Source organism: Ammospiza nelsoni, chromosome 5 (genome assembly GCF_027579445.1).
Source record: "Ammospiza nelsoni isolate bAmmNel1 chromosome 5, bAmmNel1.pri, whole genome shotgun sequence".
NCBI classification, from domain to species: Eukaryota; Metazoa; Chordata; class Aves; order Passeriformes; family Passerellidae; genus Ammospiza; species Ammospiza nelsoni.
This window is the reverse complement of record NC_080637.1, coordinates 14,475,799-14,493,813: the sequence shown is the minus strand read 5'-3', so window position 1 is coordinate 14,493,813 and position 18,015 is coordinate 14,475,799. Positions and strand designations below refer to the sequence as shown.

The window sequence follows — 18,015 nt, the reverse complement described above, 5'->3', positions numbered from 1 at the left end:
CACAGTATAAAACAAAAAAAAAGGGGTTTGCATTCATTCCTGTCTCCTGCCTGTCTCCTTCAACTGTTGCTGCATCTGGGGGCTTGTGTTTTTCTTTTCTTCACATTGCACCGGATTCTTGGCTTGTTGAAAAATGGGCTTAAGACAAGAAATCCATGTCCAAGCAGCTGCAGGAGCCAGCTCAGCGCTCCCTCTGTGCCTTTGAGCATCTCTGCTCAGAGCTCCTCTGGGTGTCCCAGGCTGCACAGGGGCTGGAGTGTCCAGAAGGGCCTGGACACTCTGTCCTCTTGCTCAGGATGGAAGGAAAAGGACTGAAACATTTTGTAAGTGGACACTGCCTTATATCCATATTTTCTGGGATGTGTGAGCTCCTCCCAAAAACCTGGTGGATTTTGTGCATGTGCTCCTGGGAGCCTGGCATGAAGGTGGTTGTTGCTCTGACCCAGCCAGCAGTCCTGGTGTAAGGGCAGCTTTAGTGGGCACTAGGAGAGCTTGCTGCTGCTTTTGGCTGAGGAGGGCAGGGAGCAGGTATTTAGCTGGGCTGCTGGCTTGCTGAGAAGGATAAATTTTTTCCAAATGGCCATAAGTGCCATGTGCAGGGTTTTTTTCAGTCCCAGAAAGGCACTGCATTGTTGGACTAAAGCCAAACCCAAAGGAAACAACCTGCCTGGAAAGATACTGTGTGTAGGAGGAGGTTTGTTTATAAACTGTTTTTACTTGTCTTCTGTCTTGTAAAGTAATTTTGAATTTTCTCTATGCAAAAAAGGGTTACATGTTCCTGTTCAGAAATTAGTTTTGAGATCAAGGACCCCTTCTGGTATTTTGGGGTTGCTTGCAAGCAAAAGACCTGGGCAGAAATCTGTCCAGAAACTTTGATTAATTTGAGTTCTTATTATAAGCACACGTGCAGTGAATCCAATAACCTTTGATTGCGTCATATTTTGGGTATCTCATGCTTCTTCACATTCTTTCAGGGCACTCACAGAGTTACAGCTGCTTTATATTCAGCAAGAATAGCTTTGGCTGAGAGTCTGATTTGAAAATTTTTGCACTGAAAACATGTTTTACTGATAAGTTGCCTCAAAACAACAGGTGTCCACACAGAAGGGAGAAAATGAATTTCAAGTTCTCTTCATTCAGAACTGGGTTTGTTGAGGTGCATAACAGCCAATTTTCTGGAGTGAGCCTCAGCTACTCATACCTTAGGTATTACTGCTGTGGCTCTGTTGAATTATCTGTCTTGCCCTGTTTGCAGTGTCAGTATGGCATTTGGCTGCCCTGTGCATTACAGATTTCTCAGCAGTGAGACTAGGTGTGTGCTGCTGTGGCAGCTGTAAAGAGAGCTATGATAGGCTTGAAATATGCCTGAATATCATTAATGTGATTGCATGTAAATCAGTGCTTACAGGAACATTGCCAGCCCTAGGAAATGTGCACAACACTGCAAGGTTGTTATCAGTGCTACAGTTCCTTGGGAGTCTCATTAGAAACATTTCCAGGCTGAGTTCAGCTCTTCTCATGCTCTCAGTTTCAGTTTTTATGCAAGCAATTGCACAAGATTACTCTTCAGCTCACTCCTGTATACACCCAAATCAGCTTGTTTTGTTTGGTTTTGTATTTTCAAGGTGCCCATAATTCAATATTCACATATTTAATATCAAATTTCACTTTTTAATTCAGTACTTGTCAGACTGAAAAAAATGTTCTCCTGGAGGCAAGCAAGCCAGCAATCCCTGATGGTTTTCAACACTTCTGTTTCTGGGGAGTGCAAGTTCTTCTCCAGAGGACCTTTTTACTTGCTTGGTGTTCAGAGTTGTTACAGCACTTAGGCACAATTTGGGATTCTGGCTTGTAGTTCAGGCCTTCCTAAAACTCAATGGAAGTGCTGGAAAATGCAGAAAAGAATGAACTATTTTTATTGGTCCTGTTAGAGTTGATACTCTTCTCTATATGCTTTTCTGTATTTCTTATCTAGGTGTGATTTATGTTTGGGATTTTTGGCCTTGTTCAGTACTGTGGTCAGAGTGTTTTGATAGGGTACAGTTAATGCTGCCACTAATTCTTCAAGTCTTTCTCAGAAAATTACTGCAAAATATTTGGGTTTTATTGAATTTTCCTAGAAAAGTGTTTTTATGGTAGAAGTTTACAATGCTAAATTCTAGTGTAGAAGAATTGTTCCTACCTGCTGGCCAGACTATGGTCAGAATCTGGTTTCCTGATTCAATATGTGGCATTAAAAAAAGGCAGGATTATTAGGCATTTGGATTTTTTTAAAATGTAGACAGATTTGCTCATTTGATCACACAAGCGTATCAATGATGATACAAGTGTAAAAGCACTTTTTCTAATTTTTCCTAAAAAATTTGCTTTCTAGTTTCTTACAGAGAAATGAGAGCAGCAGGACGCTGTAATCACAGTTGTAGTCATAAAGGCAGAAACTACTAAAGCTAAAATACATTTAATGTTTAGTGCTAATTATCTTCCTGGAAAGAGGGAATTATTTGCTGATGTGTGTTATTTTAGAGGTGTTCCAGCTGAAGGATTTACTTAAACAGCAACCGTTTTGGAATTGCTGCACTGGGGAGAAATCAAATTGCACATCCCTTCAAGGCCAGCTTCTTTCAGTTAATAGTTCAGCTCTTCTGCTCCCTTGCTTGTTAAAGCATCCTGTCCTGGTGAATGGCTAGAAAAAAGCATTTTGAGGTAACATTTAAAAACTTGGAATTCATCTTGGCCAGGAGGAAATATAATTGCTAAAAATTTAATGTTAAGATTTTCCAGCTGAAAAAACAGCTGTTTAAGTAATGAGAGATCTGGAAAATACAACAATAGGCACTAAAAAATAACTTCACTATGGGCTTTTTAAAGCACCCTTCAATATATATGCATTATCTGTACCTAGACTACGTATTAACTTCACCCTTGGGTTGCTGAACATAATCCAATTAGAGAAGCCAGGCATGTGATGTATTTTTTTCAATATGGCCAGCCAGTGAATAGTTCAACAGATAATTGACCACCTAGCCATGGGCTATGGCAGAGTCATATGAGAAGAAAAGATAATATTGCATTTTTGGGCTTAGATAGCATTAACCATTGAAAAGAAGCATATGTTGGGCAGGCGTCTGCCACTGTGTCCTGCAAGGCATAGCAAACCAGCATGAATAAATCATGGCAAAGCAATGAGTTTTGAACAAAGCTAAAAGAAACAAGTCATTGGCCTTCTTCTGTTCTATCTGCTGCTTGCTTTTTGGCAAGCACATTCATCTCCTAATGCTCCCCTTGGATTCTGTGCTAATGATAATATCACATCAAGCCTCTGTGATTGCAAATTACTGCTTGAACACCTGACTTATCACTGAATTTAACCTGGATGTTTGAATTTTCAAATCCGCAGTTTGGAAGGGAAATTTGGAAAAGAAACAGAAAACACCGCTTACCCTTTTACATGTAAAGTCCGCAGGACGTGGCTGAGTGAAAGGCCTTGCACAGATGATACAAACACTGGCTGCCAGCAGCCAAAAGCATCCCTGATGTCAGAGCTCACTGGCAGGCTTTGAAATGATGGCTGTGTATCACAGCAGAGGCTGCTACAGCAGAGCTCACTGTGTGAATCAACAGTTGATGCCGTTTCAGGTGATGACAGGTAACACAAGCAGAAGTGATGCACGCTCAGTTCTCTGCCCAATTCCAGCACCTTGAAAACAGCAGCTGTTCCAGCAGAGTGCTTCCTCCACAGCACTTGCTCCTGGGCTGGCACAATGCTCAGCACAGACACTAAACCCCTCTCAGTGGCCTCAGAAGTGATTGTGACAGCAGAAAGATGCCATAGCATCCCACCGTGTCACTGGGCTCAGATAAACACCTAAAATTCAAGGAAAGAAAACAATCTTAGTTGTTATGTGAATTATATTGTTTATTGGAGAGAGATTGGGTTATAACACAAGGACTAGTATTGTAAAGTTTAAGAAAAAAGAGTTTCTGTGGTTTATGTACATTTTTACCACATTAGTTATCGCTCATTCCCACTCTTCATGAGTCAATGTGAGATAGTATAGTATGCTGCAAAGCTTAAAAACAATATTTTTCTTTGGCAGCTATTACTTCACGAATCCACCATCTGCTGCCATTAAATCTATCTAGTTCTAGCAATACTAATAATTTCCTACAGCGAATAAAGGTTGAAGATGAAGTAATAGAATTTTCCAAAGTAATTTTTCTTCTTTAGTACTTAAGACTAAAAATTTTAATTTACGGAAACTACAAAGTATATTCAAGAGAATTCATTTAAATTTGTTTTAATAAGGAATTGGTTAAGCTGTGGAAAGTTTCACTTAACGTCGCATTCTTCATATTATGTTCCAGGAGCAAAACAATCCTTTAAAACTTATTAAGCAAAATTATATTTTGCTGTGCTGTTATTTCCTCCCTCCCTTGAGTACCGTTTCATCTACACATCTCTGTTTCCACAAGTCAGACTGGCAGTTTGGTGTCTGTTATCAAAGTCTCTAAAGAACCTAAAGGAATTATCTTCTCCCTGATCCCTCCCAGCTACAAGCCCACAGCTCCCACCAGAGCTGGGACACCAGCTCCTGCAGGATATCAGTTCCTTCCAGCTGCCCCCAGCCAGTACTGATGCCTGAAACAAAGCTCTGGAGAAATCAGACTCTTGCTCCTGTTTGTTTTTCAGGATCTGTAGGGTTCTTGTATCATGATGCAGCAAGGCATACTTGGTTAGCTCCTTGTTTTGGCTGCTTGTTCCTGAGCCTGTGTGGCACAGCAGCCTCTTGGCTCCCACCTGTGCTCCTGGGGCACCTGGGGAGCAACGTGCTGAACTTGCTGTAACTTCATTGCAGTTGGAGCCCCTCCCTGCAGCAGTTCCTGCAGAGCCTGCCTGCCCTGGGAGCCTGCCCTCACTCCCTTGTGCCAGCAGACTCAGCACAGCTGCTGCTGGCTCCTGAGCCACAGGGACAGTGACCTCCCACCTGCTTGCAGGAGAGGTGACCTCATCCTCAAGGGGTAGAGAGGGACCATTTCATGGCCTAAAAGTTTGGGGACCAAAAAGGGCAGCAGGCAAGAGGAAGCCAGGCTGTTACTCAGGGTCTGGAGCCTTATTTCCTTACATCCTGGAATTTTATTCACTTTATTCTCCTTTCCAGCTCCATAAAATGCAGATTTCAAGTGGCCTGGAAGTGCCAGATGTGGGCAGGTACGCAGAGGTCCCTGGGCTCAGGCAGTAGCTGTGCACTGCCCATGGGACAGCTCCCCATTGCTTTCCAGAGCTACCCACCTCTCCTGGTCTGCAGGGGAAGCCAAGATGCTTGGTTTGGACCCTGTGGCTTTCCCAGCTTTGCCTGAGTGTCATGTATGGGGTTACTCCTGCAAACATGATCCACCTGAACTACTTTAGGTGTCCACCTTGGGGAAAGGTGCATCACCCCCACAAGAGTGGCTGTTTCTTGCCACTGCCTTTGAAGAGAACCTGTAGATGTTGAGAAGCAGGTGAGATGACTCCTATCCTGCCACCTGCTTTTAAAGTGGGATGCCTGAAGTATATAGCCTTGATTTGCATTATTCACTAATTTAAGTTCTTCTGGGTTTAGATGAACTTTGGCATCATAGTTCACTGCACCCTGTTCCTTGTTTATGCTGGAATCCCAGCATATTATCTGCTCTTGGTGAAGCTGGTGGCCCAGCAGCCATCTCTGTCTGAGGAAATGCTGCAGCTGGAAAGAACAATAAAATAATATTAAAGACTTTACTGTAAGTAGTGTCATATCACAAACACTTTGAAACTCATTCAGCAATATTACTTACAAGAGAAACTCATTGTAAGGTGGTTTTGATCCTGTTACTTATTTTAGCTGTCATCCTTTGAAACTTAGTTTAATTGTGCATTATATGTAAATCAAAGTCTGAATAGTCTTTCAAGTTGGGGATTTTAAAAAAACAAAGGAAAGCTTGATCCCTTATTTGGCTGACACTTCAGGAATGCAAAAAATAAAGACTTAAGCCATGTCTGAGTAAAATTACCTGCAGAGTTTTGCAAGTGATGGTGTTTGTATCGGTGTGCACATTAACTGAAATTATGCTGTGTAATGTTCATTCAGTCTGGGATCCAGAAGGGAAACAGTTCTTTCTCACTTCTGTGTCCTCACTGTTAATGAAGAGCCTGTGATGGTATTCAGATGTAAAAACCGAAGTAAAACCTGGCTCCTCTTCAAAAAAGCTGAACTCCCATGCTTCAACAACAGAAAGTGTTTTAAACTTGTTTTAAAGATTGCTGCTCTAACTCAGAAACCCAACAGTATGAAAATATTGGTCTTACTCTTTAACCATGATTCCATATGACCCTTTGGCAATAGATCTCAGCTGCCTTCTATCTAATCTGTATGGGTTTTGTGCCCCAAAATTTGGGACCCACTGTTCAAGAAAGAATCATTTTAACCCTGTCCTTCACCAAAGGAAAGGGTGCCCAGCTGAAACATGCCTGCAGTTTTACTGCTTTACCAGTGGTTTGTGGAGACCTGCCTGGATTTGCTTTCTTTCCAGACTGCAGTCAGATTTTGGGGGCTTGACACAAGTGCTTCATTATACAACTCATCACCAACAAAATAAACCTGCTGCAAGAAACAAAGCTTTAGTCTCAGAAAGCTCAGAGGCCCCTTCTGTTGTTATGCACAGACTGTAGAGACATTTGTCACGAAATGCTTCCTGTGCTGCCAAGAACAAGGCAGAAGTCTTGGCTTGGGCAACATAGTATGAAAGTAAAAGACTTTCTTGTCTTAATTCCAGGTAGAAGTCACTGACTTAGTCTGTAAGTTTGGATTATTGCTTAAAGACAGGCTACTTCAATGCCAGGTGCTATGTTTTGGGAGGATGTAATTCAGATGGAACTGTTTGCTTTTGTAGATGGAGTTAGCAGTAGCCCCGCTGTGTCGGCGAGTCTCTGACCTGGGCAAGTCCTACAGACAGCTGAGGTCATTCAGGTGAGGAGCAGTCACAGGATGACTAAACTGTATTTCAAACTGATTTATTACCTCCTGTTAGTTCTGATTGAACTGAGAGCTTTTTTGGCAACACCCACCTGCAAATTAGAAATAGATTAAAGTTCTTTTAAATTTTATGCAGAGTATAACTATGATTTAACAATCTTTGTCATGCAAATGTTGGCCGAATTGTACTTTTTTGTATTGCTTTCAGTACATCTTCTGTATGACAGCGAATTCTATAGTTACCTTAAATGTTTTCACTGAAATACAAAATTTACGGTCCTTTGTTGTTTAATTACAATAGGCATCCTTTGTTGTTTAATTACATTAGGCAACTGCCCTAAATTTTTGCAAACTGGACCTGTGTTGGAAACCCCAGATGCAGAGTAGGGGCAAAAAACTCGATGGTTCTATCCTAACGCAATATTGCCACCACACAGAGGCACTTTTCTACTGCATAAGATAAGCGTTTTCTTCATTTAATGAGTGTATTGTTACATTTTTCCAGACCACTGCTATTCCAGACCAGTGAGCATATTGCCAGTAGCCCAGCTCTGGGAGAGGTTATTCCATTCAGCATTATTCTTCAGTTCTTATTTACAAGAGCACCACCAGAGCTAAAATCACCCTTCCAGGTAATAAGATCAACCTGTCTTTTATTTTCAGATGTCCTAAGGTGCAACAAACATTGTAGTTTGCCCTAGCTGTTTTAATTAAAAAATATTAAAATGCATATTTTATATAATTTTTGGCTTTGTTTTTATTGTGGCAAATGCATTATAATAATTGGTTTACTAAATTGATGGATTAATAGTAGGGATACAATAACCTGATATTAAATAGACTCCCAATTCTTTATTATTCTGTCAGCTCGTAGTAGAAGTTGCAGACCTTTCCCCAGACTGCAAATTGCCTGGATCCTTCTCTTGTAAGATGCAGGAAATCTAGATAAAAACCCTGCCAGAAATGGGGCAAGAGCTGATGTAGGAGATGACCTCTGAGCTCCCAAATAAAATACTGGGCTATTCCTGTTAATTGTCTTTGATTTCTTAATTCATTCTGCATCACTGCAGTATTGACAGCCTCATGTGGCTTTCATTTATGTCATCTGTGATTCTGAAATTGGTGTGTCTGTTTCCTTTTTTGCATTTTGTGTAACTGGTGTTTGTGTTTCTCTGTTCCAGAGGGCTGAGTGGTCCATTGCCCGCTACTCCCAGTGGCTCGATGATCATCCAGCTGAGAAAGACAGGCTTGCTCTCATACGGTAAAAATCCGGCTTCTTTCTCCTCTGCATTTATGATAATGGAGCAGGAACTTATCTGCACACTAGGATTCTTGAAAAGTAAAAATCATGTGCCTCAGGGGATGTATCACAAGTACCATTACCTTCTCTCCACTCATGGGATGAGTTGCAAAGTGGCAGAAATACAAACTGAGCTCTCCTGTCCACTGCCCTGTGCTCAAACTCTCCAGTGCCTTTGGAAGGAGCACATAATCCTCTTGTACAGGAAGTAAACTGTGCACAATGATGGCTTAAATTAATACTGAGTTTTTGCAAAACTGCTCCCCTCTCCTAACTGCTGGAAAGTCAAGACTGCAGCTGTCCTGTCATCTGTATCAGGAAATAGAAGCTCTGAAAGCTTAACCAATATAAATGTAGCTAGAAATCTAAAACTGGAAGACTCTTGTTACACACCTGGAATGTTACTCTTCAGGAAATCAGCCCGTGATCTTTAGAAAATAATAATAACATCAGGTTGCTAGGGTAGATGACTTCATAGCTAAATATTATTTTGCATCTTAAGGTGTTAGGAAAAGTTATGAAGAGTCTTGTTTTTCAAACCAAGCAAAGTTTTGAAGTATGGTACAGACAGCAGATTTGTATGAACATGACAAAACCAACCTGGGGATCCTCAGGATTCAAGACTCAGATGATCATTTGGCTCCTAAAGCCCTAAACTTTCCAGCCATCTTCTCAGTGACCTTGGTGTCCCCCACAGCAGTGACCTGGGACACACATGGCTGCACTGGGCTCCACCTGGCCTGGGAGCCAGCTCTGTCCTTGAACTACCATGCATGGATGTTGCCAGCTTTTGCTGGAGTGGTAAAAGCTGACTTTTCCACTCCAGCCAACAGTGGTTGTGCCTCAGAAATTCAACTGTTTTCTGTCCACACTTCTAAAGCAGCCAAGAGGAGTCTGCTATAAATATTTACATTTCCTGAAGCTGATAGCACCACACAGTCCTATGTAGTAATCAGGCCAGTTAAGAAGATACTAGTTGATCACCAGTAGATATTTCTAGGATTTGTTTTTGAAATATTAAAATACAAACTGTGTCTCTTCATATGTGTATTTTTGGAAAATCATACTTGTGATTGGTCTAGTTTGTCTACAAAACCAGCTTTTCTTGAATCTCAAGCCATGGCACTGAATTACAGAGACATAGGTGATAGGTGTATATGTAATCAGCTATGAATATTTTGATTAGATATAGTAGGGAAAGCAGGGAATGCAAGTCATTTGAAACTGGTGGGATTTTTTCTCTTCAGTTTTGTTTTCCCAAGTTTGAAAATGCCATCCTTAAACTACAACACATTTTTGTCTTTGTCTGCAATTAAATTTCATCCAGACTGATTCAGGTAATGGGCGTGCTGGTGGTCATGTTCAGACACTGATAAATTGTTCTAACCATGGAGGTATTAAGGAGCAAACCTTGGGATGAGGCTTTTAGGCTGACACAGTGTCATCCATTAGACCAAGTAGCCAAGCTGGAATACTTAAGTTTTCCCTTCAATCCTTTCACTGAATCCTTTATTCATTTTTCATGGCTGGTTATCCATATGTAAGGCAGGCAAGCAGACATCAGTCACTAGTGTGACCATGAATCACTCATATTTTCTTTAATACTCTATTGGACGATTTTTGAGCCAGCTCTTTGTGTGTTTCATAGGAACCCAAGTTGAGCTGCAGGCCTCTTGCTCTTCTATCAGTCACCCTCCTCAGGCTTTTTCCACCTGTAGTTGCTCAGCTGTGTGAGTTGAACTTTGGATATTTGGAGGCCTCAGATCCCTGCACTGCCCTACATCAAAATATTCTCTTTTTGTTTGCTGCAGCCTTGCAAATGGTAATTTTGTGCAACTTCCTTTTGTAACAAGTGTGCAATTACTCTAGGGACCTGCTGCCTAGATATTAATTTCCTTGTGTTACCAGGATCCTTCCAGGCTCATATTAAAGCTAATTGGAGTGCTGCTTCCGCTCTGTAGGTCTTAAATGCTTTGCTTGCAACGTGGTGTGAATGGTATGAATTAGTCCCATTCTGAGCATTTTTGTGCATTTCCTTCTGCTTGAGTTCAGCATGGGGGTGGTATTTACCTGGCCAGAGGTATATTTGCCAGACTCCCTTTATAGACAACAGAGAGAAACAGGCGCTGCTGGGGCTGATTCATCTCATCCTGAAGCAGGTACCTAAAATAGGTCAGTTGCATTGTGTCCTGAAACCTCCCATTTTCTCTGTTCAGTGAATGGAGTGTGGGCTGGGACACAGGAGCTCTCCCAGGCAGCCAGCTGCCCTGGAGACATTTAAAGTTAGGTGAGATGACCCTGCTGCAGGTGTCCTTCCTGAGCAGGGATTGTGTTGAAAGGAGCAATTGCCTGGTCAGGGCAATTTTTTTCTTTTTCTTTTTAAATTAAGCTTGAAAACTCAATTTTTCTTCCATAAAAGAAGCCATATTAGACTTGACAGAATTTGAGCTAGCCTGAAGGATAGTTCATCCATTCAAGGGCCAAATTCTCACCTTTACCATTAGAGTGTGTTAACTCCCGTTACTCAAGCTCACCCTTGCTGAAGCAGAGTTGAAAGCCAGACCCAGTGAAGGGTTCATTTCCATAAGGAGCAGCTGTCCTGAGCTGGGGAGTTGCTCTGCCCACTCATCTGCCTGGGGCAGGGACAAATGGCAGCTTGGGGAGCACTGTGAGAGCCCCATCTGTGCTGGGCTCAGCCTGGTGGGCAGAGCTGTGTGCTGGAGATCTGTGCCCTGGGCTCAGCCTGGTGGGCAGAGCTGTGCCCTGGGCTCAGCCTGGCTGGGCAGAGCTGTGTGCTGGAGATCTGTGCCCTGGGCTCAGCCTGGTGGGCAGAGCTGTGCCCTGGGCTCAGCCTGGTGGGCAGAGCTGTGTGCTGGAGATCTGTGCTGGGCTCAGCCTGGTGGGCAGAGCTGTGCCCTGGGCTCAGCCTGGTGGGCAGAGCTGTGCCCTGGGCTCAGCCTGGCTGGGCAGAGCTGTGTGCTGGAGAGCTGTGCCCTGGGCTCAGCCTGGTGGGCAGAGCTGTGCCCTGGGCTCAGCCTGGTGGGCAGAGCTGTGCCCTGGGCTCAGCCTGGAGGGCAGAGCTGTGCCCTGGGCTCAGATCTGCAGGAGCACAGGAGGGGCAGGAGCACACCCGGCGGGGCTGCGGCGCTGCCAGCCAGGCACAAACCCCAGGGCACTCAGGCAGGCAGCCACAACCAGAGATGTCTCCAGCTCCTCTCTTGTCCTACAGGTGATGCTGCTGGAGGTTCTGCTGTTTGTTTTTACAGTAATTTTTATAGCACTGGGTTAAATAGACCTGGTGTCACACAGATGTGCTCGTACACAGCAGATTTTCCGTTTTGTGCTTTGCCCCAAAGTTTGCAGAGCAAAGAGACTTTTACCAAAACACTAAAGAAAAGTCTGGCCCAGTGTCGTGCAGCTGCCCTGCTGATGGATCAGGACAGGGGTGCAGTCCCAGTGCTGAGCAGAAAGAGGATCCCTGCCTCTTCTGAAGCTCACCATGGAAATCTGACTCCATTTGACCAAAGGCAGAGCCCAGGAGGGTAGCACTAGGATTCACAATTCCATATAAGATTAATTAATTATAGTCATTGTAAGGGATCCACATTAAGATCCCTTAAGAGCCACAACCCAAATAATATTTTTTTTTCCTTTTAACTCTAGATATAAATCTTCATGGGTTCAAATAACATTTTAAAGAACTATCAGGGTCTTATATAATCAGCTTGTCCTGATTTCCAAGAAAGCTCATGGTTTTGCTCATGCAAGTGAAGTAATTTAATAAGTGCTTTAAAATCCTTTTCCTTATGTGGGAGGGCATCTTAAACTTAGGGCTTTTTTTTTCCTTACTTCTTATGGCATTTTTAATGAAGCATTAATATATGCAGAACATCCCACCAACCCTCCTTCCATAGCTCTCTTTTACAAACAATATTTGTAATGTATACCATAGCTTGTCTTTTGAAATAGAAACAGATTGCTGAACAGGTTTTATGTCCTTTATTAGACTAGAAGATGCTGTATTTAGGGCATTATTGAGTCTAATCCCTTCAAGAGTATGTTTTGTATATTACATAAACAGGGTTTCTTCCATCTTAAAAACAATAATACAGATATATGTTACATCTTTCCATATGACAACAGCTGTGATCATCTCTGTGCTGGAGACTTCATGATACTGCTTTCACCCATAGGGCTGTTTATTTTTCCACAACTACTTTGGCACTGGTGTTTTTGCAGTGTCCTCAACAGGAGTGAGCCTGCCTTTCTAAGATTTTAATGCTAAACTAGTGCATCTGAATTGAGTCCTGCACTGCCAGCATAGTTAACAAAAGCTCATTTGAGCTAGAACTGCTAAAGTTTACCAAAATGTCATGGAAAATTCTGCATTTCAAGTGTTAACAAAGCCCCTGAATTCATTTATCTCCCCAGATTAGAGTCAGGTAGGCTTCCCAGCAGCTCCTGTGGTGTTCCAAGTTGCCCAGCTCAGGCAGCCTGCACTGAAGTCTGGCTGCATGCAGCAGCAATCATCTTGCTTTGCCACAAGCAACTTCCTGCACTGTCCATGTTCTGTATGCTGCAGTCCCTGAAGCCTTGTTGACTGCCTTCAGCAAAACAAAATTCCCATCCCAAATGAGCTTCTGAAACCATGTCTACTCTATGACCATTGGTGCCTTTAGTCACCTCTTCCAGCCCATTCCTCCCTCTCACTCTGGAGCAACCTCACCATTGCTCTCTGGACTCCAAACAACTTTCTTCCCTGGATTTGTGCCGTTTTGCTACCTGGGCCTTTCCTACCAGGAATGGACAGAGTTCCTGGCCTCCCTCTGTGGTGTCATTACACAGGCAGCAATGCAAAGGAGTTTTCTGAGCTTGGCCATGATTCCCTTGCCCCCTGGTAGGTGTGGAGCCCCAGGCTGCCTCTTTGCTAGCAGCCTTCAGCAGCTTCTCGTCCTCCCCTTGGCTGCTTTCCTGCCCCTGCCTGTGTGGAGCAGGCTCCCAGGCTGCCCTGGTGGGCACAGGGAGTTCTCCAGGCCACTCAGCTTTATCACAGACACTGCTCTTTCACTGTTTCAGGTGAAATAATGATTATGAATTATGAATGGCTTTAAAAAAAAAAACATTCAGCTTCAGAGTGTTTAAATACTTCCATTGGAGATGCAGGTGTGGGACACAGGAAAATAGTGAATGCAGTTGGAGTATTCAGAAAGATTTTGTTTTCATTGTTTAGTGTAAAGCTGTAAAAGGTCTCTTCTAGAAAAATGCCTGAGAATTCACCTTAGAGTGTTGACATTACTGATTGGAGTGGGTAAGAGTTGTGATGCTTTCAGGTTGCTTATGTTTGTGAGGTTTGACTCCATCTCTTTGAAACAATGCAAGGAAAGCCACAGTAAAAGAGCAAGTGCAGCAGAAGGGACCTGCAAAACTCCTTTTAGCTACCTCTGGAGTTGGTTTTGCGAGTTAAATCAGATTCTTTTGGGGCAGGAGAGAAGGAAAAAAGATAAAAGCTACTAGAGGTGTGACAGTGGGACTGTAATACTGCAGTATGGCACTTAGCATAGCCTAAATCTCATTCCATCTTGTTTGATCTGATGGGAATAACAGTCTGGCAAAGGATTATCAAGGGCTCACATTGAGTGGTTTTGGGTGCTGCTTTTAGGGTAAAGCTTCTCCCTTTCATCTATCTGGTTATCTCTGTAATCTTTTTCAAGGGCTTTTTCAAAGCAAGGAGATAAATCAGTTAAGGGATAGCAGTGTTACCATCTGGGTAATGATGCCAACCCACAACTTCACCAAGCATTTGAGGAGTGTATAGGATAGAAAAGACAGGGATACTGCCGAGTGGAAGGGGAGAGATTTATCAAGATAAATGACAGTTACAGTAAGAAAACTCACAGGAGTTCCTCAACTGTCCTTTTAAAACAAGGGACAATTCTTTGTAGCAGCTAATAAACATCTAACATGTCTAACAATTACTGCTGACCAGAGCGCTTGAGTGCTGACCTGAGTGGAAATGTGAGACATTTCAGACTCTTCTGAAGCATCTCCACTCATCAGGGTGGCATCCTTGATGTCATCCTTGACCCCTTCCTGCCTGCATCTCCCACCTGCTGCTCAGTCTGCTCATCACATGTTGCCCCTCTTTGCTACAAGAGGCCAGTTTCTCTAAAAAGCACAATTTCCTGCTGTCCCATTCCCCCAGTTTTTCTCTCTAAATCTTGGGATTTAAAATAAACCTGTGGATGTGCCTAATCTCTCTGCAGTTCATGATGCTGATGGCCTTTACTGGGAATGAAGTGAGCTGCACCCAAAGCACTTTGTGGCTGCAGCAAGCAGTGTTTTAGTTGCCTTTTTCACTGTAGACCCTGTGCTGCTCCCCAGGGACCATTGGGAAGGAGCAGGCTGAAGCTTCTCAGAGAGCTCACCATGTGCAAAATGTCAGGTTTACTTTAGCTAGATAAAATAAATATTATTTCCCTGTCTTTCTGCCTGTAACAGATTCCTTGTCTGTTGTGGTTTGTTGCTGTGCAAAAAATTCAAAGTGATTCCTTACAGTGTATTTGTACCTGCTGTGGACCCCTCAGCAGTAGCTCACAAGGAAGTTGTTATCAAAATTTAAGAGCTCTCAAGTGCACCAAGGCCAGCATAAGGAACTGTTTCTGTGCTCAGTAACTTTATTTTTCTGAAGGATCTCAACTCTCCAATCATCCAGTCCATCCTTCTTTGGTCTCCTCCCAGACAGCATGTCCTGGGCTTCAGCAAAGAGGGGCTGTGAGTCTGGATGCTGCATGGGACATGGGGAGCTGTGGTGGGAATTCCCTGGTGCTGTGCTGTTCCAGTCCCACCCTATGCTCAGAGGTGAAGCTGCCTTGGGTTCTTTGGTTGCACAGTTGCACACTTCACTCTCTTCCTGTCAAACTCCATGGCAGGGGCTGCAGTTGGGGACAGGCAGCTCCTCCTGGTGCTCCCTGCTGGCGAGGCTGACGGATCAGTGCTGGCAGGAGTGGCAGCAGCCCCAGGACCAGCTCGTGGGGCAGGGCTGCCATGGCTGTCATTGGCTTACAGGAACCCAAAGCTCAGACTCCTCTCTCCAGAGACCTGAGCACAGGCCTTGGCCTCAGGAGCATCTTCCACTTGCTGATAAATGAACTCTGCTGGAAATTCCCAGCCACGCTCTGGCACAAGTTATTGAGGAAGGGCCAAGCCCTTGCTGAGGTAGCAGCATCTTTACTCACAGGCACCCAAGTGTACTGTGACCCTGCATCTTCCTACCATCTCCTCTGCTTTGTCAGGTTTGGTGGGCTCATCTGAGGCTTCCCAGGGCTGCAGCATCACACAGGGATCTTGGCTGCTCCTCTCTTACCATCTTACGGCAGGAGAAGCCCCTGTGTGTGAAACATGGGCTGAATATCACTCTTCAGTCCTTTGCTTTCCTTTCCTTAAGCCTTGCCTGATTCACTGCCTACTGCTGCCAGCAGGCACGTACCAGGGAGCAGTGCTGCCTTCCAATCCATGAACTCTTCGTGCAGGAACGCAGGGTTCCACCAAAGGCTTGTTTGTTGGAAGGAGCAGCAAACATAAATACAGCTCTGCCTGCACAGCCCACCATCCTACAGCAGTGGGTGTGTATTTACAGGCACAGATTTGTGGTTGCTCTGTGTTACCGTCTCCCTTGACCCCTGTGCCCCCCCACCCCTTCACCAGATGTGCACAAGAACCATCTGCCTTCTCCCAGTGGGACTGGGAATGTTCCTGCCATGTAGCTAAAAGCCATTGGGCTCCCTGGCTGGCAGAGCAGCTGTGCTGGTGCATCCTGCACTCCCAGAAAGGAAGGCAGGAGACAAAACCCAGACCCACTCCCTGCTCAGTGACCCTGGGGGCTGGAAGCACTGTGGTGACAATCTGTATTAGAAAAGGAAGAGCCACATACCAGGAGCTCTATTAGTCTCCATGTGAAATGGGGTCTGTTGTTTGTGCATTTTCTTAATGTCACAGTTTTGCTGCAAATAGCAAAAAATAAGCGAATTTTAGAAGGAAAATCCAAGATGATCATATCAGTTCAATGAAGAAATAGAAGCAGAAAGGGAGAAGAAAATTATATTCAAAGCTATATTTAAGGGTGGCAACGATAGCTTGGCCTACTTAATGAATTAGTAAGTTGGAACCTCAACAGATGAGCACTTACAGTGTTTGTTTTACAAATATGCTGTCACTCAACAATACTGTGTACTAGAATGTTGGCTGAAAGGTGACCCTGTGTTGTGAAGCATCACCACAGTCACCCCTTTTAGCTGTGCAGTGTTTATTTGTGCAGTTCCCACATGGTGACTCCATATGTGACATCGTGTGACAATGTGTAAGAGAGCCAGGCCGTGCCTTGCCCATGCCCTCTCTGGGGTTAGTGCAGCGTTTCCTGAGGACCAAGATGGGAGTTCCAAAGGCTGTGCCAGGAATCTCCTCAGGGCCTGGTGGGGGTTCACCAGTGTTCACCCCACCTTTCCTGCTGGAAGTTGCACTCTCAGCGTCTGCAGCAGCTGGAGATTATTCTCTCCCTCTCTGAAGGTTACCAGTGCAGCACTGAGTCTGTGCGTCAGAGCTGTCATTTCAAGCCATCTGCAACATGCTGCTGCTTATTTAAATGTTAACTTGTTTGCTCCTCAAACATGCAAGAAAGGACTTGAAGATCATGGAACAATTATATACAGCTTTGCAATGCCTTCCGTGTTCACTTCCTTCCTCAGACAAGTAGGACCATCTGAGGAAAATTTTGCAGGAGGGAAGAAGGCAAATAATTTCTGTTGCAGATCCTGAATTTACAGTACTTAATTGCTTTAGCTACTTCTTTTTTTTTTTTTTTTTTTTTTTTTAGTGGTGCACTGGAAGCTTATGTTCAATCAGTGAGAACAAGAGAGGGAAAGGAGTTTGCACCAGTCTATCCCATAATGGTTCAGCTGCTGCAGAAAGCCATGTCAACCCTTCAGTGAGCACACCTGGACAAGGCTCTCACACCAGGGGATGGATGGTAACACAGCTGGGGGCTTTGGTGCACAATGGGTACTCACTGTTCATGTAAATTATCCCCAAGTACATCAGCTTTACACTGACACGTTTACCTACTTCATGTTTGAAACTTCTGTCTTCTTGCTTTGTGTTCACATTACAGGAACTTACTTCTACAGAAATATTATAAGGAAATTGTACAACTTTTATGCACTGTAAGTCTAATCTAATTGAAACATTCTTAAGCATTCCTTTTGAATTTAGAACAGTATAAAATTAGAACTCAAATATTACAGTGTACTTGCTGAATATCTCAAATAAGGAAGCAGCTCTTTTCCTACAAGTAGAGTTTTAAACAGTTGAATACATTTTAGCCGTATTCAGAAAATTGTACTTTTGAAACGTTTGAATCATCAGTTTCCATCTAAAAATCACTAATTTTAACGCAAGGAAAAATATTTATAACTAACCTAAATGCTTCTCTATTGCACTGCTATTTGCTTAGAAATAATTTATATTGATTTCAACTCTTCTTGCTTAAACTGTAATAAAGAACATTAACTATCCAATCCTGAAAATAGTATTTGAATTTCTTCACTAGCTTCCTAATGGCAAAGCATTAAAATATACTTTGGATGGGTTCATGTAAAGACTTCCATGCAGAATGTGCTCATTGCTGCAGGGCTGACTTCACGATTAGTCTTCTTCATTTTATAAAAT

The 18,015-nt window shown here is 43.5% G+C and overlaps 1 protein-coding gene across 3 annotated transcripts in view; it reads left to right on the top strand.

Annotated features, from left to right (window-relative positions):
• Window positions 1–17,873, top strand: part of COG5 (component of oligomeric golgi complex 5) — a 174,228-nt gene extending 156,355 nt beyond the window's left edge. For 2 of the 3 annotated variants that reach the window (XM_059472073.1, XM_059472075.1), the window contains exons 19-22: window positions 6,913–6,989; window positions 7,501–7,627; window positions 8,177–8,256; window positions 17,165–17,873. In XM_059472073.1, coding sequence (XP_059328056.1) covers window positions 6,913–6,989; window positions 7,501–7,627; window positions 8,177–8,256; window positions 17,165–17,279 — 399 coding nt within the window. In that variant the 3' untranslated portion in view covers window positions 17,280–17,873. The remainder of the gene's footprint in view (window positions 1–6,912; window positions 6,990–7,500; window positions 7,628–8,176; window positions 8,257–17,164) is intronic. The other variant, XM_059472074.1, reaches the window with a different exon arrangement.
• Window positions 17,874–18,015: the final 142 nt, after the last annotated feature.